Genomic DNA, 24791 nt, shown 5'->3' on the forward strand with positions numbered 1-24791 from the left:
ATGTGGCCAGAAGTCAGACGTTTGCTGCTATGGAAACAGAAATCAATACGGGAAAGAAATCAGTCCCGGAAATGATTAAAATGATCAAAATACGATAAATATTGAACATATTACATATTGTTATGAAGGTGTCTGTTACTACATTATATATAGACTTGCAGCGTTTATATAAACGTTGCTGGAGCGTTTTGAAGTTATTTTAGAGGGCTTTGAAGGTTACGACGACGACTCCCATTAGTCGCATCTTTCAAGCGTTTTTTATCATCGTTAAAATCGTTAAAAAAAGACGTGTGTCCTTGTCTCATAATGATTGTAAAAGATTGGCAAAATTCCCCAAAAAGTACGGTTCCACCATAAGTCACCAGAATCCTTTAAAACGGTTCAATAAGATAAGTGAAATAAATGTGAAAAAATCTTAGCCTTTTGCCACTTTCCTGCTGAAAGACACTCAGTCACCAAGTAAAACAACTGCTTCAACTCAACACATTTGGTCCAGGCTATAAATAGTTTTGTGCTTAACTGTAAGTGTAACTGCCATTAGACGCTAGTAGAATGTTGTGTGTTCCCTCCCTGAAGCAGAGACAGATGAATGTAGGCTAAGCAGGAACATTTGTGGTCATGGAGAATGTGAGAACACCCTGAACGGCCACATCTGTCACTGTCACCCCGGCTACCGTCTCAACCCGCAGAGGAACATCTGTGAGGGTAAGAGACCCCGGTTGCTCCAGCGAGGATGTGCACACCTGGAAACATTTTTAGGGTGGAATAGTAGTGCCAGGACACGTGCATGCATGCCTTTTGCATCCTGTTACTTTTTTATTCAAGCTGCATTTTCCCATCACATTTGGTAGCTGATTAATGTGTGCTACAGTAGGGAAGGGATTCAAATGGCTCCATTCCTGGGTGCAACTCACGTGAGAGGAAGGTGGGGGGGTTAATCATTTTGCAATGCAGTTTGCTGAAAAGGATGGGAAGCGCCACTCTACATAATAACTGACGCTGCGGTTAAAGTTGGAACTGTGACGAAACACATTTTACGATATTCATCACTCGGCTACTCTATTCATCCACCCCCCATCCTCCCTGTTTGTCACCTTTCATGTGTAAGGTAAACCGCGACAAATGGGGCCCCATGAATCCCTTTCCTACTGTACATAACATGCACCGCACAGTCTCATCAGATCTAATACAACAACAGTGTTGCCTAAAAAGATAATGCTCAGTGATATGTTTCTTATTTCAGCAACTGCAATACAATTGTACATTATTATTGCATCACAATAATAAACAGGATACAGGATCAATATGTTTTACATACTGTCTTAAGTTTTGATGATTTATTTCCTTTCCAGATGATAATGAATGTGAGTCGGAGCCTTGCGGTCAAGGCAGAGGCCTTTGCGTGAACACCGAGGGCGGCTACAAATGTCACTGTCGCCCAGGTTATAAACACATGGTGCAGCATGGGAGGCTTAAGTGCGTTGGTAAGTCTAGCTGATGACTCCATTTTTTTGGGGGTGTCAAATCATGCATTTACTATGTGTCTTGTCCGTTTTGCAGATGTGAATGAGTGCTCCAAGCACGACATATGCGGCGCTGGAGGCCAGTGTGTCAACTTGCCAGGTTCTTATAAATGTGACTGTCACAGCGGCTTTAGGAGCAAGTCACACCGTCACCCAGTTTGTGAAGGTAAAACCACTCCAAACACAGCAAAACATTCAACATGTACGCTGGTCTTAACATTTTGGGGACCGGACTTCTTTTAGATATAAATGAGTGTTTGAGTCCAGACACTTGTCCGAATGAGCAATGTGAGAACACGCCGGGCTCCTTTGAGTGTGTTCCCTGTTTGCCTGGCCATGAGGTCCGCGCTGGAATCTGCTACGGTAAGTAGAGACTGCATTGAATAAACACCCTGTTAACCGGAATATTAGACACCCTGAAAATAGGATGACTATTTTTCAATTTATAGAATTTTTTTTTTTTTTTTAACACAATTAGCAAGTGGTACAAAATTACAATATTAAAGTACCGTATTTTTCGGAGTATAAGTCGCACCTGCCGAAAATGCATAATAAAGAAGGAAAAAAACATATATAAGTCGCACTGGAGCCTGGCCAAACTATGAAAAAACTGCGACTTATAGTCCGAAAAATAAGGTATATCATATTTCTAAGCTGCTTGACAATTTAATGGCTCAGAGATCAACATTATCTTAATATTAGCATCGTAACTTCTCAGCGATTGTTTGGTAACTTGCCCAAACTTTGATATACTTTTGTCCAGTGGGACTCTGTGTCAAGGATGCATCTTATGGCGTCACATTAGTGCCAAAAATCCGAGCGCATAAAAACTGTTATCGCGCGCTGATTCTCCACTTCGTGCGCGCGCGACACCATTTTGCGCGCGCGTGGTGCCTTTTTGCGCGCACGCGGTGCCTTTCTGTGGGCGCGCTGTGCCTTTCTGCGCGCTCTCTGTGTACTCCTGGCATCTCTACTCGCGCTGTCATGTTTCTTTTTGGCACTTTGGGGGCGGGTATGCTTAGACGGCCCCGCCTTTCTGATTGGCTGTGAGCATTTTTCATATGACCAATGATTCTCCAGCATAGCAATCTTACCTCGGACATCTAGCCTCAATCATTACATTGATGTCAATGGTACATGTACTAATTAAATTACCATAACTTGCTCGATTTTCGACCAATTTAACGGTTTGCCTTGTTACAAATCTTATTACATGTAGATATGGCCCTGCGATGAGGTGGCGACTTGTCCAGGGTGTACCCCGCCTTCCGCCCGATTGTAGCTGAGATAGGCTCCAGCGCCCCCCGCGACCCCAAAGGGAATAAGCGGTAGAAAATGGATGGATGGATGTTTCAGAATACATTATTAAAAGCTATTTTTAACATTTTAAAAACAAAATTCAAAGATTATTTCATTAATTTTATGGTTAATCAAAAGAAATTCCATAAATTAGAAAACAAATGTTCAAGAAGAAGTGAAATTATAAAATAATGTTATGGTTGGATGTTATTGCTGGTGGACCAGTTCTGGCTGAAAGATGTGATTATGGTGTTTGTTGTCTTATTATTTATTTGGGTCACATTTTGTATTACCCTGTATTGTGTTTATGTGGTATGAAATAACCTTCATCAGCGCGCAACATTTTTTTATCCACTTCTTCCTCCGTAAATCTTTATACATATTGACGATGACCCGCCCTGCTATACTTCTGATTGGCTCTGAGCATTATTCAGCATTTTTCGCCTGACCAATCAGAAAGAAGGGGCCGTCTAAGCATACCCGCCCCCAAAGTGCCAAAAAGAAACGTGACAGCGCGAGAAGAGATGCCAGGAGTACACAGAGAGCGCGCAGAAAGGCGTCGCGCGCGCGCAGAAAGGCACCGCGCGCAGAAAGGCACCGCGCGCTCACAGAAAGGCACCGCGCGCTCACAGAAAGGCACCGCGCGCGCAAAAAGGCACCACGCGCGCGCAAAAAGGCACCACGCGCGCGCAAAATGGTGTCGCGCGCGCAAAATGGTGTCGCGCGCGCGCACGAAGTGGAGGATCAGCGCGCGATAACAGTTTTTATGCGCTCGGATTTTTGGCACTAATGTGACGCCATAGCATCTTTCCAAGTCACTGGTGTGTGTGAGTGACTGGGAGAAAATCTTTGAAAAATAGAAGAAAAAAAATTCCCCAGCAGGTCTTGGAATAATCTCTCCAGGTCACTTGTGTGTGTACAGGTAAAAGCCAGTAAATTAGAATATTTTGAAAAACTTGATTTATTTCAGTAATTGCATTCAAAAGGTGTAACTTGTACATTATATTTTATCATTGCACACAGACTGATGCATTCAAATGTTTATTTCATTTAATTTTGATGATTTGAAGTGGCAACAAATGAAAATCCAAAATTCCGTGTGTCACAAAATTAGAATATTGTGTAAGGGTTAAATTTTGAAGACACCTGGTGCCACAAACTAATCAGCTGATTAACTCAAAACACCTGCAAAGGGCTTTAAATGGTCTCTCAGTCCAGTTCTGAAGCCTACACAAACATGGGGAAGACTTCAGATTTGACAGCTGTCCAAAAGGCAACCATCGACACATTGCACAAGGAGGGAAAGACACAAAAGGTTATTGCTGAAGAGGCTGGATGTTCTCAGAGCTCTGTGTCCAAACACATTAATGGAGAGGCAAAGGGAAGGAAAAACTGTGGTCAGAAAAAGTGTACAAGCGATAGGGATCACCGCGCCCTGGTCAAGATTGTGAAAAAAAACCCATTCAAAAATGTGGGGGAGATTCAGAAGGAGTGGACAGCTGCTGGAGTCAGTGCTTCAAGATCCACCACCAAGAGACGCTTGAAAGACATGGGTTTCAACTGCCGCATACCTCGTGTCAAGCCACTGTTGACCAAGAAACAGCGCGAAAAGCGTCTCACCTGGGCTAAGGAAAAAAAGAGCTGGACTGCTGCTGAGTGGTCCAAAGTCATGTTTTCTGACGAAAGCAAATTTTGCATTTCCTTTGGAAATCGAGGTCCCAGAGTCTGGAGGAAGACAGGAGAGGCACAGGATCCACGTTGCCTGAAGTCTAGTGTAAAGTTTCCACCATCAGTGATGGTTTGGGGTGCCATGTCATCTGCTGGTGTCGGTCCACTCTGTTTCCTGAGATCCAGGGTCAACGCAGCCGTCTACCAGCAAGTTTTAGAGCACTTCATGCTTCCTGCTGCTGACCTGCTCTATGGAGATGGAGATTTCAAGTTCCAACAGGACTTGGCGCCTGCACACAGCGCAAAATCTACCCGTGCCTGGTTTACGGACCATGGTATTTCTGTTCTAAATTGGCCCGCCAACTCCCCTGACCTTAGCCCCATAGAAAATCTGTGGGGTATTGTGAAAAGGAAGATGCAGAATGCCAGACCCAAAAACGCAGAAGAGTTGAAGGCCACTATCAGAGCAACCTGGGCTCTCATAACACCTGAGCAGTGCCAGAAACTCATCGACTCCATGCCACGCCGCATTAACACAGTAATTGAGGCAAAAAGAGCTCCAACCAAGTATTGAGTATTGTACATGCTCATATTTTTCATTTTCATACTTTTCAGTTGGCCAACATTTCTAAAAATCCCTTTTTTGTATTAGCCTTAAGTAATATTCTAATTTTGTGACACACAGAATTTTGGATTTTCATTTGTTGCCACTTCAAATCATCAAAATTAAATGAAATAAACATTTGAATGCATCAGTCTGTGTGCAATGAATAAATATAATGTACAAGTTACACCTTTTGAATGCAATTACTGAAATAAATCAAGTTTTTCAAAATATTCTAATTTACTGGCTTTTACCTGTATATGTGTACGTGCGAACTGAAAAAAAGCTATGAAAAACAAAAGCAATTTTTTTCCCCCCAGTAGGTCTTTTGTGTAAAGGTTTAATGTCTCCAAGTCACTTGAGTGAGTGAGTGTGAGTGAGTGAACGGAAGAAGAGCTCATTTTTCAAGAGGGTTTTAGTGTCATGAGTGCATCTCTCCAGGTCACTAATGTCTGTTTTTGGGAAAAAGAAAAGCTATCTTGTTCCCCAGCAGGTTTTTGTGTAATAGACTAATCCCTCCAGGTCACTTGTGGGTCTGTGTGTGTGCATGCTAATGTGTTTGTAAGTGAGCAAATAAAGGAGAAGTTCTAAAAAAGAAAATCCCTTTCGTCCCCCAGCATGTTTTTTGTGTAATGGATTAATCTCTCCGGGTCGACTGTGTATGTGTGCAAGTGAGTGAACGGAAGAAAAGCTCTGAAAAATTAAAAGCTCCTTTTTTGCAGTGGGTCTTCGTGCCATGGGTGCACCTCTCCAGGTCACTGCTGTCTGTGTATGTGAGTGACCGTAAGAAAGGCTCTGAAAAATTTGTTTTTTTCCCCAAGCTGATCGCTGTGTCATGGATGCATCTTTCCATGTCACTAGCACATGTGAGTGACTGGAAGAAAAGCTCTGGAAAAGCTTAAAAAATATTATTTATTTCCCCCAGAAAGTCTCTTGCGTAATTAATTAATTTCTCCAGGTCACTTGTGTGTGAGCGAGTGAATGAACAAAAGAAAATCTCTATTTTTTAAGCGGGTGTTGGTGTAATTAATTTATCTCTCCAGGTCACCGTGCGTGTCTGTGCGTGTGTATGTCTGTGTGTGCGTGTGTAAGTGTGTATGCGCGACTGGAAAAAAGCCTTGATAAAGAAACACTTTTTTCCAGCAGATATTTTTGTCATGGATGCATCTGTCCAGGTCGTTTGTACATACATATGGTTGTGAGTGACTGAAAGAAAAGCTCTGACTCGCTTGGGTAGGAGTTGTTTGATTGCACGTGCTCTGCCAAGCCCCAGACTCATTTATATATTTGATTTATTATTCAATTCAAAACATTCTTGTAATACCCGCATAGAGGCATTACGTTTCTATGTGATGATCTCGCATCCACTCGGAGTTCAGAAAATAACCAGACATAAATTAACAACAAATCTTTATGTGTTTTTCCACCAGACATAAACGAGTGCCAAAAACCTGGTATCTGTTCTAACGGGAGATGTGAGAACCTTTCTGGAACGTACCGCTGCTTATGTAATGAGGGATTCCTACCATCTGTTGACAGCAAGGGCTGCAGTGGTTAGTAAATTGATGAGTGGAACGCAACACACACAGGTTGCCATAGTGACATATGTCTACTTCATATTTTGCAGCACAGCATTTTTTTTTTCTTGAACACGTTCTAGTTTTGTTTCATTAATAATGCTATCAAAATAATTGTACCTGACTTTTGCGGTGCGCAGACATCGACGAGTGTGAGGATGTCAGACTCTGTGCGTACGGTCACTGCATCAATACTGAGGGATCCTTCCAGTGTCAGTGCTACCCGGGTTACCAGCGCACGCAGGAAGGCAGTCACTGTGAAGGCATGAATTATTCACCTCTACTTTATAGTTCGCATAAAAGTCCATCATTTACTTCGGCCATCTCCATTTCTAGCAACTTGCATTATGTCCCATTGTTGTCCCTCCAGATATCAATGAGTGCGAAAGGCCATCAAACTGTCAAAGGGGACGATGTATCAACAATATGGGCTCGTACAGCTGCGAGTGCCAGAAGGGTCACACTCTGATTGGAGGCCGACGCTGCCAAGGTCGATCATCTTAAATCCTAAGTGACCTGCGTGATGCTTCCCAGTTTATTGCTAATGATTATTCATTAATGGAACCTAGGATTGTAATGCAGTGTAAAGCTTTGTTTCTCTATAGGAAAGAGCATTTCCTCTTGTGTTGCATAACTATTATTTGTCATTGAGGTCTATATTTAAATTGTCTGAGCAAATACAACAATAACCCAATGTTTTCCTACTGTAATCTGCAAAAAAAAACATTCATTATCAACTCAGATGGTGTTTGGACAGGAATCACAAACTGAGATCTGGTGTTGTTTCCCTTTCAGACATAGACGAATGTGCCGCCGACAGAGGTCTTTGCCAGCCGTATGGCTCCTGTGAGAACAGGCCGGGCTCCTATGTGTGTGTCTGCAATCACGGCTATGTCCTCTCGAATGACAAACACAGCTGCGAGGGTAAGCTTCAATTCCCCACAGCATTTCTTGAGGCTCGCGTTCATCCCGGAGCTTTAACCAGGCCGGGACATTAGATTACTCCCTATCCCAGACTCAGATCAAACCAAATCTGTAGGCTTGTATACGTTTAAAGCACTGAAAATAGCAAGTCCCCAAAGAAACTGTGTGGCGGGGGGGGGGTTTGAATAAGAAACCATTTTAGTAAGTCCATCCATCCATTCTCTCCCGCTTGTCCCTTTCAGGGTCGCAGGGGGTGCTGGAGCCTATCCCAGCTGCATTCAGGCGGAAAGCGGGGTACACCATGGTGCCATCCTGTGTTTTTGTTAAAGTTAAAGTTAAAGTACCAATGATTGTCACACACACACTAGGTGTGTTGAAATCTGTCCTCTGCATTTGACCCATCCCCTTGTCCACCCCCTGGGAGGTGAGGGGAGCAGTGGGCAGCAGCAGTGGCCGCGCCCGGGAATAATTTTTGGTGATTTAACCCCCAATTCCAACCCTTGATGCTGAGTGCCAAGCAGGGAGGTAATGGGTCCCATTTTTATAGTCTTTGGTATGACTCGGCTGGGGTTTGAACTCATAACCTACCGATCTCAGGGCGGACACTCTAACCACTAGGCCACTGAGTAGTACCGTATTTTTCGGACTATAAGTCGCAGTTTTTTTCATAGTTTATGAAAGTTGCATAATGTTTTTTTCCTTCTTTATTATGCATTTTCGGCAGGTGCGACTTATACTCCAGTGCGACTTATACTCCGAAAAATACGGTATGTCTGATTATAATTGTGATAAAAAAATAATCACTTAATGGGCTTGAAGATTTTAAGTATCAGCATTGGTATTACCAATACTGCCTTTGTAACTACTTGGTATTGGATTGATACCCAAATTTGTTAAGTCGCAGACTCAAAGTCAAACCTGGGGTGTCCAAACTTTTTGACTGGGGGGCCGCTTTGGGCTTTAACAATTTGTCCGAGTGCCGAAAGAAAACTTCACACATGAAGTTAGAAGGGGATACATTTTATTTTAGCATATTAATATGCGCCTAGAAAATGTGTCCCCAGTACTCATAAGTACTACGCGAAATATACAGATTGTCAAAACCATTTATTTGTAGAGATGTCCGATAATGGCTGTTTTGCCGATATTCCGATATTGTCCAACTCTTAATTACCGATTCCGATATCAACCGATACCGATATATACAGTCGTGGAATTAACACATTATTATGCCTAATTTTGTTGTGATGCCCCGCTGGATGCATTAAACAATTTTCCAAAATAAATCAACTCAAGTTATGGAAAAAAATGCCAACATGGCACTGTCATATTTATTATTGAAGTCACAAAGTGCATTATTTTTTTTCAAGACAGCAGTTTGGAATTTGGGACATGCTCTCCCTGAGAGAGGTTGAGGTGGACAGGGTTGGGGTGGGGAGTGGGGGGAAGCGGGGGGTGTATATTGTAGCATCCCGGAAGAGTTAGTGCTGCAAGGGTTTCTGGGTATTTGTTCTGCTGTGTTTATGTTGTGTTACGGTGCGGATGTTCTCCCGAAATGTGTTTGTCATTCTTGTTTGGTGTGGGTTCACAGTGTGGCGCCTATTTGTAACAGTGTTAAAGTTGTTCATACGACCACCCTCAGTGTGACCTGTATGGCTGTTGACCAAGTATGCCTTGCATGCACTTGTGTGTGTGAAAAGCCGTAGATATTATGTGCTTGGGCCGGCACGCAAAGACAGTGCCTTTAAGGTTTATTGGCGCTCTGTACTTCTCCCTACGTCTGTGTACCACTCCGTACAGCGGCGTTTTAAAAAGTCATACATTTTACTTTTTGAAACCGATACCGATAATTTCCGATATTACATTTTAAAGCATTTATCGGCCGATAATATCGGCAGTCCGATATTATCGGACATCTCTATTTATTTGGGTAAAATGTCACAGGTTACATTATCAACAACATCTTTTACAATCAAGACAAGACATCCAGTTGACGCATTTAAGAACCGCAGTTTCTTTCATTCAAAAAGTTCAACTAATTTTTATACTTAGCAAACGCATCTCACAGGCCGGGTAAAACCGGATCGACTGTACATTTGACACCCCTGATATACAGTTTACAGGACAGTGGGAATAGCAGCACCACACACAGCGTAAACAGATAACAGAACAAGTACGGGGAAAACAATAGATGCATAACAATGCTGAAGAAATTATGTTTGATTGTGAATTGAGATGGCAATTTATTTTTGTTCAGCTCAAGTGTGAAATGCAAGGAAATGTCAATGTTGAGGCAGGAAAGGAATTAAGCTTTGCGTTTATGACACAGCCTAGCATACCAATATATTACATTACGTGTAACCGTGTTGTTCGAAGTCTAGTCATGTGATTGCCTATATTTGGTCTTCCAGCAGTTGAAATGCTAATGGATGAGAAGAAGGAGTGCTACCTGAATTTAGATGACACCGTGTTCTGCGACAGCGTCCTGGCCACCAACGTCACCAAGCAGGAGTGCTGCTGCTCCATTGGGGTGGGGTGGGGGGACCACTGTGAGATCTACCCATGCCCCGTTTCTCACTCAGGTACAACCAGAGCATTTTTGATAGCTACTGTATATTCTCTTTTTATAGATTCATTGTCATTCAAAAGTTAATCTGAGATGACCTCATTAGTCCACACTGATTGTTTTGTTTGCGGTACGTATACATGGTCGTTAAAAATGAATATTTAAAGAATGCATGTTGGGATACACATGACCGTGAATTTCTAGCCCCATATTGCTTTTGGGTAAAGGTTTAGCACAAATTGCTTATGATCATGTAATGTCTCTATTAAATCTGTTTTGTTGTCCAGCGGAGTTCCACTTCCTGTGTCCAAACGGGCAGGGTCTCTACTATGACGAAGGACTCATGTATAGCCGGCCTGCATACCAGGGTAAGTTTTGTGTCGTCTCTGTTGCACTTTTTCTGCCTCGCCTGTTTTAAACTGTTCCCGAGGACCCGTGCCCTAAAGCAGTGGTCCCCAATCTTTTTGTAATTGCAGACCGGTCAACGCTTGAAAATTTGTCCCACGGACCGGGGGGGTAAAGGTTATAGTTTTTATTTTTTTATTTTTTATTTTTTTTGTCATAAAAATATACAATCATGTGTGCTTACGGACTGTATTCCTGCAGACTGTATTGATCTATATCGATATATAATGTAGGAACCAGAAATATTAATAACAGAAAGAAACAACCCTTTTGTGTGAATGATTATAAATGGGGGAGGGAAGTTTTTTGGGTTGTTGCACTAATTGTAAGTGTATCTTGTGTTTATTATGTTGATTTAATAAAAATAATAAAAAAATAAAAATAAAAAAATGTTTTTTTTGTTTATTTCTTGTGCGGCCAGGTACCAATCGATCCACAGACCGGTACCGGGCCGCGGCCCGGTGGTTGGGGACCACTGCCCTAAAGAATATTTTGTTTGTCACCTTACACAACCATAGTGTTTAGGGGCCGGCCCTGTTTGTGACACTTGCATAATTATTACAGTTGTCATCGCCTTCTTCTTTTTACAGATATTGACGAGTGTTCCTTGTTCGCTGATGAAATCTGTAAGAAGGGCCGCTGTCAGAACACGCAGCCAGGTTATGAGTGCTACTGTCAACAGGGCTTCTACTATGACAGCAACCTTCTGGAGTGCATTGGTAGGTGTCTGAAGTGCTGCAGTGCTACTACTCTATGTTCATAGCTTAGCGTCATATCAGTATAACACATGACAGTGAATTCAACAAAAAATAAATTGGGTTCATAATTTTGCTCTATTGTTTATTTACTTGACGCCACATTCTGGTTTGCTTGTGTAAACAATAGACCCTGAATGTAAGATGACATGTTTTTTAGTTAACAAAACGAAACTATAAAACTTAAATAAAAGTGTAACAATGTAATAATAAATTGTTAATAATAAATAGAAAGTGTATGTTCAAGTGAGTGGGAACATTAAATAAATTATTTATGTATTTATATAATTGGGTGGAGGTAGTCTGGGTGAGGCTAAGTATTTCCTTCAAAATCAAATTTTTTACCACGTGACTAAATTTGTTAACTACTTCTACCAGCAACTGTAGTGACCTTGGGCTATGGTTGTTGCAAATGTGAAATTAAATGTAAAAAGAAAACATATATTTTGACACTGTTGTATTCTCTGTAGGGCAGCACGGTGAAACAGGGGTTAGTGTGTGTGCCTCACAATATGGTCCTTCTGTGTGGAGTTTGCATGTTCTCCCCGTGACTGCGTGGGTTCCCTCCGGGTACTCCGGCTTCCTCCCACCTCCAAAGACATGCACCTGGGGATAGGTTGATTGGCAACACTAAATTGGCCCTAGTGTGTGAATGTGAGTGTGAATGTTGTCTATCTGTGTTGGCCCTGTGATGAGGTGGTGACTTGTCCAAAGTGTACGCCGCCTTCCGCCCGAGTGCAGCTGGGATTGGCTCCAGCACCCCCTTCACCTCGAGAGGGACAAGCAATAGAAAATGGTGGATGGTTGGAATTATCTGTAAAAAAACCTCTGTTGATTTTATGCTAAAGAATTGGGCAGCTCAGTCGCCAGAATTTTATCGTAACAGTTACGGTGTTGTTGTTTTATTTTTGTTTTATTAACTTTAAATGGAAAACACTACCACTATTATCTTTACAGTAAAATTATCGCAACTGAGCTGCCTGCTTTTTTTACTGTAAAATATTTAGTCATTAATGTAAATGTTACTGTGAATGGAAAAACGGTAGCACTTTTATTTTTTTATATTCAAACAGTAATTCTGGCGATTGACCAGCCATTTTTTAACCGTAAAATCAGACTTTTTTTTTTTTTTTACTATTAATCTGTTCTCGCCTCTTCTGCCTCAGATGTGAACGAATGCCACGACGAGTCTCTATGCACAAATGGTCGTTGCATCAACACTGAAGGATCCTTCTACTGCAACTGTAAGCAACCCTGGACCCCAGACTCTAACAAGAAGAAATGTGTGCTAGCAGCAGTCGTTGGTGAGTGAGCTAGAATCTTTTCGCACCTTATAGTCATTCATCTACCCGAATCCGCAATGTTTATTTTATAATATCTTTATTGTGCAGATGTGAATGAGTGTGAAGACCCTGCCAATTGTAAGAACGGTCTCTGTGTGGACACACCGGGGTCTTACTACTGCATCTGTTCCCCGCCACTGACCCTCGCCATTGATCGGAACAGATGTGTGACTCCCGAGGAGCAGGCCGGTGAGTCCAGAACTTCATTTTAGAAACCGTCATCTCAGTGGTTAGAAAGAGATCTGTCTCCTAAATACCGCAAAACATATAAATCACATAATACAGTATTGGCTTTCTGGTGTGGTGCATTCTTCAAAATCACTGCAAGAGGTAAGAAATATGTGTAAAAAACGTTAAGAACAGGTACTATATACCCTTGACAATCGCTTCAGTCAATGTGCCACATTTACACTGCTTTATCTGTCCCTTACATGAGAGTTTATAGTCAAGTAAACTAAATAAAGAATTTAGCCATGTCCTGCTTGTACATGTGATGGTTAAAATAGCATGCATTTCTATCCCCAATATTGTTATTTCTTCATTCTGGTATAAGGAGTATACTTAATAGTACACCTTACATTGTCATTTTGCATTCTTCCTGCCTGTGTTGGTCTCAGCTACTTTCTCCCTTTACAGTAAATAACAATATTCACAATTAATTAGAAAACATCCCTAAAAGGTGCTGCAGCTTTAAAGTCCACCAATGGAGTTATCATAAATGTTAAAGCCTCTACTCAATTAACTGTAGAGTCATCTACAGTATATCGCTAATTCTAAAAATAAACAACTGCGGCTGTAGGCAACCTCTCAAAGTTGTTTTTTAATGAACTCCACTTGATGGCAGTAGCTGCATTTAGTCCAGCACCACAGGACACAATGTTGGTGTCCAGTGTTGGTGTGATACTTGTGCATGTTACATTTGCTGTACTCGTGTTTACAATAACCTTAACAGCAGTGTTAATGCGGGATAACAATTTGCTCCTTAGTTGTATTACAACATTGGTTCTGTTGCTGCTATGTTGTTCTGTGTACTTGATATTTGTTACAGACCCCTGCATGGGATTCTTTGTTTAGGCACTCGATTCCATGGAAGGCTGAGCATAAGTTGTAACAGACTGTTTTTTTTGGTGCAATGTTTCACTGTATGATAACAATAATCGGGGCAAGCTTTTGGCAAAAAAAATATTTTACTAAAAGTGTTGTGTACAAACACTGAGGTTACACTGTATAAGGATTTTTTTCTTCCACATTAATTTAAAGTAGCAGCTTTATAATAAATAGAAAATACATATTAGAAAGACAACAACACCATCTGGTTTGGCAGAGTTGCTCCTGGCTGGTACATCCACAATAAATCCGGAACCTGACATGGCCGAATAAAACAATTGCTCGGTTGTCAAATTCTTTAGCTGAAATATTTTGTTGTGTGACGTTGCATTGCTGTCACGTCATACTTTGTGTTGCTACAAAGTGCCTTCCTCTAACAGAGGTGTCAAACTATTATTGATTGAGGGCCATGTCACAGTTATGGCCGCCCTTAGGGCTGCTTGTAACATTGAATATACTGTGTATGAATGTAAATAAATAATCACATTATATTTATCATATTCTTTACTAATGGATAGCCTTAAGTAGAGGTGACAAGCAGATGTTTAGGTTAGGTGTGCCCCGGTCTGATATTGATATTGGTCCAATATCAATAAAAAGATTGGTCTTTTCTTGTATTTTAATCAATCATTTACAAAAGGTAAAAATGGTAGGCTATAGGAACTAGCAGCTACACAACAGCTAATCGTACTATAGCACAGGTTCCCCAACTTTTTTCTACTCAGGACCGGTTTAATGTATGCATTATTTTCACGGACGGGCTTTCTACATGTGGCAGATAAAACCAGCAAAAAATTAGTCTACAATTTGGCACATTAACATTTTATATGTCCATTAATGTGTATTATCCCATGTACTATAACAAAGGAGTTGTAATATACATCTATTAACAAGCTTATTGGTGGGACAGGCGAAAGTTAAGTCGGAGAAAATGCGGTAGTTTATAAATTAATTATTGTTTCTGTGCAGCCCGGTAGCAATTGCATCACAGACCGGTGGTTGGGGGCCACTGCAATAGCACACAAGCTTAACATACGGAATAACTGTCATTAATTCAAAAAATATTGGCGTCAATACAAACAAGTTTCAAATAATTCTACCTGTATAATATTTACACATATGTCTCCAAGGCAGAAGTGTATTTGAAAGTATCCATTAACAAATGTGTTTGCATCATTCAACTTACTCCATCATGAGCTTCATTTAATGAATTATTGTGGCCACCATGTGTTGCCAAAAAAACAATTACCACTGAACCTTAACTTAAAGACAGCTTAAGCCTGTCATAAGGTTTATGATAAATAGGTTAATGTATTTCATGCCTACCGTTGTTCACTGTTTGACTGATTTTACTTGATAAAACCTATTCTAACTTTCTACACTACAAAATGATTCCGGCTGAAATTATATCAGATTAATATCGGCCAAAATCAGTATTGTATCGGAAGTGAAAAAGTTGAATCGGGACACCCCTAATCTAGGCATTTGGCATTTATCTTTTGATAACAAAACATTTTTTGAAAATATAATGTTTGCATTATCAGATAATTATAACTTTTAGATCAAGGGTGTTTTTATTTTTTTCAGTTTTTATTTTAACAAAAGCATGTTTTGGAATATACAACAGTATTATTATAACATTTAAAAGATATGCAATTACATGCAGTATATGTAATTTTTCTGTCAAAATTAAAAGAATGAATACATTTGTTTATCAGATATTTGACTTTTTTTTTTTTTCCTTGCCCTTATGTGGACTCTGTACCGAGGATGTCGTTGTGGCTTGTGCAGCCCTTTGAGACATGTGATTTAGGGTTATATAAATAAACATTGATTGATTGATTGATCGACATATACAGTCCAGAATTACAATTAAACACATGTCAAATGTTCTTTTTTTCTCCCCCAAACAAGTAACCCAAAAAAGACATACAAAATATAATAAAAATAATAAACTAGAAGAAAAAACCACATGCATCTGTCAAATAAGTACAGGCAAATATTGACAGACAACTGCACACCTGAATGTCTCCAACATTGTGCAACAATACACAAAAGCAGACAAAAGGCTCATCAATGATCTGCCTTTCAATTACTTTTCAATTAAGCTTAAATTTGAGATCAGTCTCTTTTACATATTTTAAGAAACCACCCAATATTTCCTGAAACTTCACAGAACAACCATTTAATGTCAGCTTAATCCAGAAAATACAGAACATCTTTTATCCAGCAGGTTTGGCATGGAGGCGCTGTTGCCTTCCAATAAAGGGCAGATGACTGAGATGTTACCCAAATAGTACACTCGGAGTATTAAACATTTCAGTCCAAAAATTGCACAGGGAGGGGCAAAGCCAAAACATATGTATTAACTTAGTTGGAGGCTGTTGACACTGATCACATAATACCGATATTCCGTCATACTGACCTGACCTTGGTATAATAGCTACGATGTATTAGCTTGCATTGAATAAAGTTGTGTCTAGCACAAAAAGACTCATGAACTCTACTTAAAATCTATATTCAGTTCTCCTCACATAGGGTCACTCCTTCGTCACCCTCTCAAAGTGACCTAATGGAATTCAGAGACAAAAATGTTATTGTAAATACGTGTAATTGATCCTTTTAAAGTCAGATGTGGTGTCAAAAAACATCTGCAACTGTGTCAGTCAGGCAGTTTGGGAACTTGGGAAAAGTATTACGAACAAAACTGCGCATCTGTAAATATCTAAAAAAAAGTGTTGTTTAGAGAGTGAAAATGTATCACAAAGTTGCTGGAAAGAGGCAAAAATGTTGTCAATGTATACATCTTTAATGCTGTTGATCCTCAGACTTGACAATCTTAAAAAGGCACTATCGACAAGAGAGGGAGGGAAAGCATGGTTAGCAGTGATGGGTGCAAGACTACAAATTGTCTGTAAACCAAAATAGAGCTTGAACTGACCCAAGTTCTGAATGAGGTTTTTATGATTGGGTTTTTCATAAAAGCAGAAGTAGAAGAGTGGCTGGGAGAGTGAACCAGAGCCCTAAGACAGTGGTTCTCAATCTTTTTTCAGTGATGTACCCCCTGTGAATTTTTTTTTAATTCAAGTACCCCCTAATCAGAGCAAAGCATTTTTGGTTGAAAAAAAGAGATTACGAAGTAAAATACAGCACTATGTCATCAGTTTCTGATTTATTAAATTGTATAACAGTGCAAAATATTGCTCATTTGTAGTGGTCTTTCTTGAACTATTTGGAAAAAAATATAGGTTTTTATTTATATTTATATATTTTTGAATTGTTGCTATTTTTAGAATATTTAAAAAAAATCTCACATACCCCTTGGCATACCTTCAAGTACCCCCAGGGGTACGCATACCCCCATTTGAGAACCACTTCCCTAAGAGATACGGCTTTAGTTGAGTTAGCCATCATAACCAGCCATAACGGAGGGGGATGAAATGCTTCATACTGCAGCCAATATTTAAGACTTCTAATGTTGGTGGCTGAGTAGTAAAACCTAAAGTTTGGTAGTGCTTATCCTCCCGACGATTTGGGTTTTTGTAAATATTGTTTACGGAATCTGTGAGTCTTTTTATTCCAGATGAAGTCTAAAATCTAAAATTTAATTTACGAAAGAAGAACTCAGGGAGAAAAAGTGGCATACACTGCAACAAATTAGGAAAATACGGAAGTACAATCATTTTACTTAGTAATTTAGTACATTTAATAAGAAAAATGAAGTGCTGTATTGATGCACATTATGTCCATTATGTTTGACACTTGTGGTCTAGCACAATGAAAGTGGACTAAAGCTGAGCATAAGTTGTAAAGTTCAAACTTACAGTTGTGAAAGTGAGGCTTTGTGGTTATAACTTGTTTAATTTTGAGTCCGCTGCCATATAACCCAAAAGCCTTCATGACAATACATTCCAGCTGTGACTGATCTTAATGTGGTGCTGCTTTCCATGAACACCTGGAAAGTGTGAATTGACTATCATTCAGTAATGACTGACATGTTGGTGATGACAAAGTGCTGCTAAAGGAGTACCCCTGTTTTATTGGCTGCGCGCTCACACACTATTTCTATGTTTGGGGCATGCTGTTGCTTTCCAAACCTTACACAATCTTCATGGTATTATTGTTTATTGTTGTTGCAACTGTCTTCTAATCAAGAATCAGGGCATGACTTGCATGGCGTATATACGCAGGCAGGGGGTGGACATTCACTCCCTGGACACTTAATTAGACACACAAGCACAACCAAATCAAATCCAATAAAAGAAGTGACTTTAAAAAACACATCATGCCTTTGCAAAGTTTTAGGTGAATGGATTGATATGATATGAAATGAACCTAATGAAGTGTCCAAGGAATGTTTCATAAAAGCTTTTGTTGATTTTACTGAATCAGCACCTGCCAATAAGAGCGGGCCCCAAACAGATGTTCGTACTGTAACCAGTGTCTGTGGTGCCCTTTACAGATGTGAATGAGTGCCAGGATCCCTCCTACTGTAGGAATGGGAGGTGTGAGAACACGCCCGGCTCCTTTCACTGTTTTTGTGACCCTCCTCGCACCTTCAGTGCGGAGCTGAAACAGTGCGTCTATGACGGTGGGTAAATTCAGCATCCGCCCGTTTCAAGTCCCCATAGACACCTGGTGCTTCTTTTCCAATTGTGTTCCATTTCCTCCCAATTTTGATGGCTTTGTGAGATTCGTGATTTGCTTAATTTATCTGGACTGGTAAATACCTTCTTATTGAGCAAGTAAGAGATCATATTTAGTTGTGTTATATACCGTATTTTTCGGAGTATAAGTCGCACCGGAGTATAAGTCGCACCTGCCGAAAATGCATAATAAAGAAGGAAAAAAACATATATAAGTCACGCTGGAGCCCGGCCAAACTATGAAAAAAACCGGCGACTTATAGTCCGAAAAATACGGTCGTCACTGGCACTCATTCAATTTTTTTTATATGCAAGATTAGAGGACTTTATAAATGGTAACAGTACATTCGTCCCTCTTTTATGTTAATTGGAATCTAATATTTTCATAACCTGAAGCATAAAAAAAACTGTCTACAACCTTTTAATCAGTTTTTCAACATTAGGAGAGCCCTTTAGACATGAAATAACACAGTTTAGTTACCTTCACACTCTTTTAATCTAATCTAGTAATGCTTCCTGAGGCTGAGCCAATCAGTGGCCACGATACTGAACAACGTGCACTGATTGGTTTGGTCTCCTCTCGTGGCCTATAATAATGTAGTATCGATATTTTTTGTTTATTTAGACATTTTACTTCCTTCTTAATTTAATTTATTCTTAATTTAGGCCCATAAATTGTACAATATGCTTTAAAAAAATTAAATATACAAAAAATAATAAAAATAATTATTATAATAATAAAAAATGTGCTGAAGCTGCAATATTTGAAGTGTGTTGTGTACACAATAATAAACTACTATTAAAGCAATACCCTTCAAACCTGAACATTGTTATTTTTGTAAAGGCATTATTTGAGTGAATAGTGTGCCTAATGAAGTGTCCAATGAGTGTATATGCAGTTATGGTGATCAATTAGTTCAGCTATTGTCTTATTGAAAGGTCAAAGACTGTCTATATGAAGATGCACGTGACAGTATGTAAGTTGTTGCGATTAAAAGTCATTTTAAGTAAAATGCATAATGTTAACACATTAGGAAATGGCAGATGCAATAATGAAAATGTTTCTATTATATTTTTCTCTTTCTTTTCCAGGATACAGTTCTGATTGAACCACTGTTTCCTCTTTTTCTCCTTGTTTTCACCAGATCGCACGGCAGCCTACAAGGATGTGTGTTTTTTGCAGGTGGACGAGGGCTTGATCTGCACCGAGCCCAGAAGCGTCATGTTGGTGACCTACTCCGAGTGCTGCTGCCACTACGGCCGCGGCTGGGGGCCCGAGTGTAACACCTGTCCACCGAGAAATTCAGGTGAGCGACCCTGCATTAATAATCAACTTTGCTTCTGCCGGCGGTTTCCCTAAAGACGACCGCTTTTTCCAAGCAGAGATGTTCAACCATTTGTGTGAGATGCACCTGGAGACAGAGTCTGATGGAGAGCAAGATTTCCTGGCAGCTTTTGCTAATTATAATCCAGGTTGAAGCATACACTCGCCACCCATGTCTTTTTTTCTCCTCTCTGTCTCACCTTGTTAAAACGATCTCTCATAGGTGACAGTTCAGAGGAGGACTCAGACGAATGCAGCTGTACAAACGGTCACTGCGTGCGCTCCTATCTGAGCACCATGTGTGAATGTAACCAAGGATTCAGGTTGGACCACTCCCACACCCGCTGTATAGGTCTGTATTTGTTATTGTCTTACATTTATACAAAACCCAAAACCAGTGAAGTTGGCACGTTGTGTAAATCGTAAATAAAAACAGAATACAATGATTTGCAAATCCTTTTCAACTTATATTCAATTGGATAGACTGCAAAGACAAGATATTTAATGTTCGAACTGAGAAACTTATTTTTTGCAAATAATCATTAACTTAGAATTTAATGGCAGCAATACATTGCAAAAAAGTTTTTGATGCTCTTCAGGTGGGGATGTCTTTCCCATTCTTGCTTGATGTACAGCTTAAGTTGTTCAAAAGTCTGGGGTCTCCGTTGTCGTATTTTACGCTTCATAATGCGCCACACATTTTCAGTGGGAGACAGGTCTGGACTACAGGCAGGCCAGTCTAGTACCTGCACTCTTTTACCTTGAAGCCACGCTGTTGTAACACGTGCAGAATGTGACTTTGCATTGTCTTGCTGAAATAAGCAGGGGCGTCCATGAAAAAGATGTTGCTTGGATGGCAACATATGTTGCTCCAAAACCTGTATGTACCTTTCAGCATTAATGGTGCCTTCACAGATGTGTAAGTTACCCATGCCTTGGGCACTAATACACCCCCATATCATCACAGATGCTGGCTTTTGAACTTTGCGACTATAGCAGTCGTGATGGTTCTTTTCCTCTTTGTTCCGGAGGACACGACATCCACAGTTTTGAAAAACAATTTGAAATGTGTACTCATCAGACTACAGAACACTTTTCCATTTTGCATCAGTCCATCTTAGATGAGCACGGACTCAGCGAAGCCGGCGGCTTTTCTGGGTGTTGTTGATAAATGGCTTTCGCTTTGCATAGTACAATTTTAACTTGCACTTACAGATGTAGCGACAAACTGTAGTTACTGACAGTGGTTTTCTGAAGTGTTCCTGAGCCCATGTGGTGATATCCTTTACACACTGATGTCGGTTTTTGATGCAGTACCGCCTGAGGGACCCAAGGGCACAGGCATTCAATGTTGGTTTTCGGCCTTGTCGTGCAGTGATTTCTCCAGATTCTCTGAACCTTTTGATGATATTACGGACTGTAGATGGTGAAATCCCTAAATTCTTTGCAATAGCTGGTTGAGAAATGTTGTTCTTAAACTGTTCGACAATTTGCTCACGCGTTTGTTCACAAAGTGGTGACCCTCGCCCCATCCTTGTTTGTGAATGACTGAGCATTTCATGGAAGCTACTTTTTCGCCCAATAATGGCACCGACCTGTTCCCAATTAGCCTGTTCACCTGTGGGATGTTCCAAATAAGTGTTTAATGAGCATTCCTCAACTTTCTCAGTCTTTTTTGCCACTTGTGCCAGCTTTTTTGAAACATGTTGCACGCATCAAATTCCCAATGAGCTAATATTTGCAAAAAATAACAAAAGTTTACCAGTTCGAACGTTAAGTATCTTGTCTTTGCAGTCTATTCAATTGAATATAAGTTGAAAAGGATTTGCAAATCATTGTATTCTGTTTTTATTTACGATTTACACAACGTGCCGGTTTTGGGTTTTGTACTTAGAAAGTACACAGATGCATGCAGTACCAATGATTGGTCAGTCATATTGCTTCCCTTTCTATGCAAACATCGGTCGCTCTATCAAACTACGGCCCGCAGGCCAAGTGCGACCCGCCAAAGTCTTCATGGCCCGCGGTGTATTTTAGCTAAAATTGTTTCCTCTGCAAGTTAGTTTGAATTGGGAAGTTTTGGCAGCACTCATGTCGACGTCGATGGAATCACTAGTTAATTACCAGAAGTTTGTTTTCAAGAACTTCCATCAATATAAACTGTATGACCCAATCCAAACAACTTTCCCCACTCATGGTATAAATGAGCTATAACCAACAAATAAAGTCAACACACGGTCACACATAACACACATCCTGCTTATTGGACTTTGTGGACATCATAAAACACGTATATATGATTAAAAATTACGCACATATATATATATATATATATATATATATATATATATATATATATATATATATATATATATAGATATATATATATATATATACGGTAAATCCATTAACGTGCATGATGGGTAATATATGCAAAACACTCTCTCCCCACTTCCCCATGTTTGGAGCATTTTAGCTGCTTGATATTTCTGATTGATTACAAAACTTTAAAGAAGTCATCAGATAAATTCGAACTTTCACATACTCATATTCTTTTTTTTTTTCTTTTTTTTTTGTCCTGTCCAGCTTCTCAGGCAAATCATATAGTTGATGTAGATGCCCATATCGGCTGTTCAGATTTACTTTACAAAAGAGAAGTGTAGGATACTTCTCTTGTTGCCTTATTTGTATTTGACTTTATTAAATGTATTTATATTATCATTTGGTGCAGCCAGGCCGGAGCAGGAGGGGATAGAAAGAGAAAAAAAAAGGAAGACAGAGGGGGAAATTGTGGGGACAAGAGGGGGATTAGACAGAGAGACAAAAACAACAACAGCAAACACAACAACAACAACAACAGCAACAATATCACATACTCATATTCAATATTTTATCGTTTATACTTCATATCGCATTGTCGTCACGGTCTGGTGGAAGTAGTAAGTAATTGCGATGTGGCCCTCAATGAAAACGAGTTTGACACCCCTGATCTATTTTATTTTGCGAACATCAGTCGGTCTTTATGTCATTCCTTACCTATAGCAACACCTGTGATTTGTTCAGTCATGTAATGTTATTGTAATGTGTCTATTGGTCAGTGTATTTATTAGTCATATATGCAGCACCATTGTGTGGTCAGTCATATTATGTCACTTTTTATGCAAATGTTGGTCAGTCGATATCAGTCACAACGTGCAGCAGTAGTGATTTCATTCAAGATTCAAGATTCAAGATTGTTTATTGTCATATGCACAGTTAAACAGACAGTTTGCCGTACAATGAAAATCTTACTTTGCTAGTCCACCCTTCAACAAGTCACACGGTACTTAGCTAAAAATAAAAAATAAAAATAAAAATGTATATACAAGGCACAGTAAGTAACATAACATTATTGCACATTCCGATTGACAGTCAACAGTATAAATATGGAGGTGACATTTGGTCACAGCAGCAGTTAAAGTGTCTTTAGTGATCAAAGGTGAAAAGTGTCTACAGTGATGGTTCACAGTTTGGGGGTGGTCATGGTAGCTGTCTTTTGTTCAAACATATCGCAAACATTCCATTACTTGGTCAGTTGTCTCACCTTCTATGCCAACATCGGTCGCTCTAAATGTCAATCATGCTTTGAAACATTTCATTTAATTACAACAGAGCTTCAATGTTTGTTTCGGTGTTTTCTCCCCTCCAGACGTTGACGAGTGTACAGAACAAGGAATTCGCATGAATCCATGCAAGAACGCTCGCTGTGTGAACACGGTGGGCTCATACAAGTGCTACTGCAAACAAGGCTTTGTGGCCACGCGCAGGCCAAACATATGTGTCCGCCGCAGAACCCAATAACCCTTGGCACGTTGCTCTTATTTATCCATTTGTATGCAACACACACTCAAGCACTGTGCACATGCTGTACATACGCCTGTCTTTGAAATGACAACACAGAACTGTGTACCCACAGTCAACTTGGGAGGAGCCATGTCATAGCAAACAAGATGTAAGCTCCTCCCCTGTGCCTTATTTTACTTTTTGTTTATTGATAAATGTAAATTATATGTTTTTGTAAGTAATTATTTCAAACTTGCTCATTTTTGCTTAGCCCATTTGAGATTTGTACATTGTAAGGAGGCCAAACGCTTCTTTAAATCTTCGTCCACATTCATTATATTTAAGTCTAAATTGCCCTCTTTTGAATTGTATTATTCGAACGCAGATTGTTGATTTTGTGTTATTGTACAGTTTGTGGATTGAGAGTTGCTGTCCATTTTTTTTGTTTATGTAAAATATGAGAGACCTGAAGTTTGTGTATAATTTGACATGTGCACCTAGGGGAAAAAAAGACCATGCACTTAGCAATGAATGGGAATGTTTGCCAACTGTAGCCGACTTTGGTACGCCAAGAATGTTTTGCTGCATCAGACCATTTTGACAACTTGTTAGGATAAGAATTTTAATAATAAAAAACATTTCAACCTGTTTGTGTATTTACTTTGTACAGTTTGTGTTTAGATTTGAGGATTTGCTTGGGCATTTAGATCACTGATATATTTATTAAACCTGCATTGTGCTGGCAACTTTTTCATCAATCTTATGAGACTTCAACATAGTCTGCCTCTTTTTTAAGTACCAAGTTTAAAAGATGGATTTTCCTTAAAAAAAAAAATTATAGTTTGGAGAATCTTGAAATAACTTGGGCTGTCAAAATTAACGTGTTAATGTAGATTGACCATCATTATTAATCTATCTATATAGTCATTTTGCTCTTGCAAAAAAACCATAAATATAGATTTAAAAAATAATGATATTTAGTCATGATTAATCACAAATAATCCACCGCAACCCTGTGATTAAAGGGCCCCTCTAAGGTTGACAACATTGACTCTTGTTTTTTAGTTCTGGACCTAAAATGATGTCTACTTGTAAAATTGCCTGCTGATGTCACCCACAGAAGACTGGAGGCAATTTCATATTGTGTAGAATGTGTTTGGGTAGCATCTTCATCCGGACTTGTGTTATTTTCACACAGAACTTGAAGTAATGATCATATATGTCTGCC

At 39.7% G+C, this 24791-nt stretch overlaps 1 protein-coding gene across 6 annotated transcripts in view; it reads left to right on the forward strand.

Moving 5' to 3' along the window:
* ltbp3 (latent transforming growth factor beta binding protein 3) overlaps positions 1 to 24211 on the forward strand; it is an 86687-nt gene extending 62476 nt beyond the window's left edge. For 3 of the 6 annotated variants that reach the window (XM_061962325.2, XM_061962328.2, XM_061962326.2), the window contains 18 exons: positions 577 to 705; positions 1353 to 1484; positions 1561 to 1689; positions 1767 to 1886; positions 6525 to 6647; positions 6812 to 6934; positions 7042 to 7161; positions 7467 to 7595; positions 10007 to 10177; positions 10449 to 10529; positions 11157 to 11285; positions 12488 to 12625; positions 12713 to 12853; positions 18234 to 18362; positions 19563 to 19724; positions 19801 to 19890; positions 19965 to 20093; positions 23430 to 24211. In XM_061962325.2, coding sequence (XP_061818309.1) covers positions 577 to 705; positions 1353 to 1484; positions 1561 to 1689; positions 1767 to 1886; positions 6525 to 6647; positions 6812 to 6934; positions 7042 to 7161; positions 7467 to 7595; positions 10007 to 10177; positions 10449 to 10529; positions 11157 to 11285; positions 12488 to 12625; positions 12713 to 12853; positions 18234 to 18362; positions 19563 to 19724; positions 19801 to 19890; positions 19965 to 20093; positions 23430 to 23581 — 2327 coding nt within the window. In that variant the 3' untranslated portion in view covers positions 23582 to 24211. The remainder of the gene's footprint in view (positions 1 to 576; positions 706 to 1352; positions 1485 to 1560; positions 1690 to 1766; positions 1887 to 6524; positions 6648 to 6811; positions 6935 to 7041; positions 7162 to 7466; positions 7596 to 10006; positions 10178 to 10448; positions 10530 to 11156; positions 11286 to 12487; positions 12626 to 12712; positions 12854 to 18233; positions 18363 to 19562; positions 19725 to 19800; positions 19891 to 19964; positions 20094 to 23429) is intronic. The other 3 variants (XM_061962327.2, XM_061962330.2, XM_061962329.2) reach the window with 3 other exon arrangements.
* The last annotated feature ends 580 nt before the right edge of the window (positions 24212 to 24791 follow it).

This window comes from Nerophis lumbriciformis, linkage group LG09 (genome assembly GCF_033978685.3).
Source record: "Nerophis lumbriciformis linkage group LG09, RoL_Nlum_v2.1, whole genome shotgun sequence".
NCBI classification, from domain to species: Eukaryota; Metazoa; Chordata; class Actinopteri; order Syngnathiformes; family Syngnathidae; genus Nerophis; species Nerophis lumbriciformis.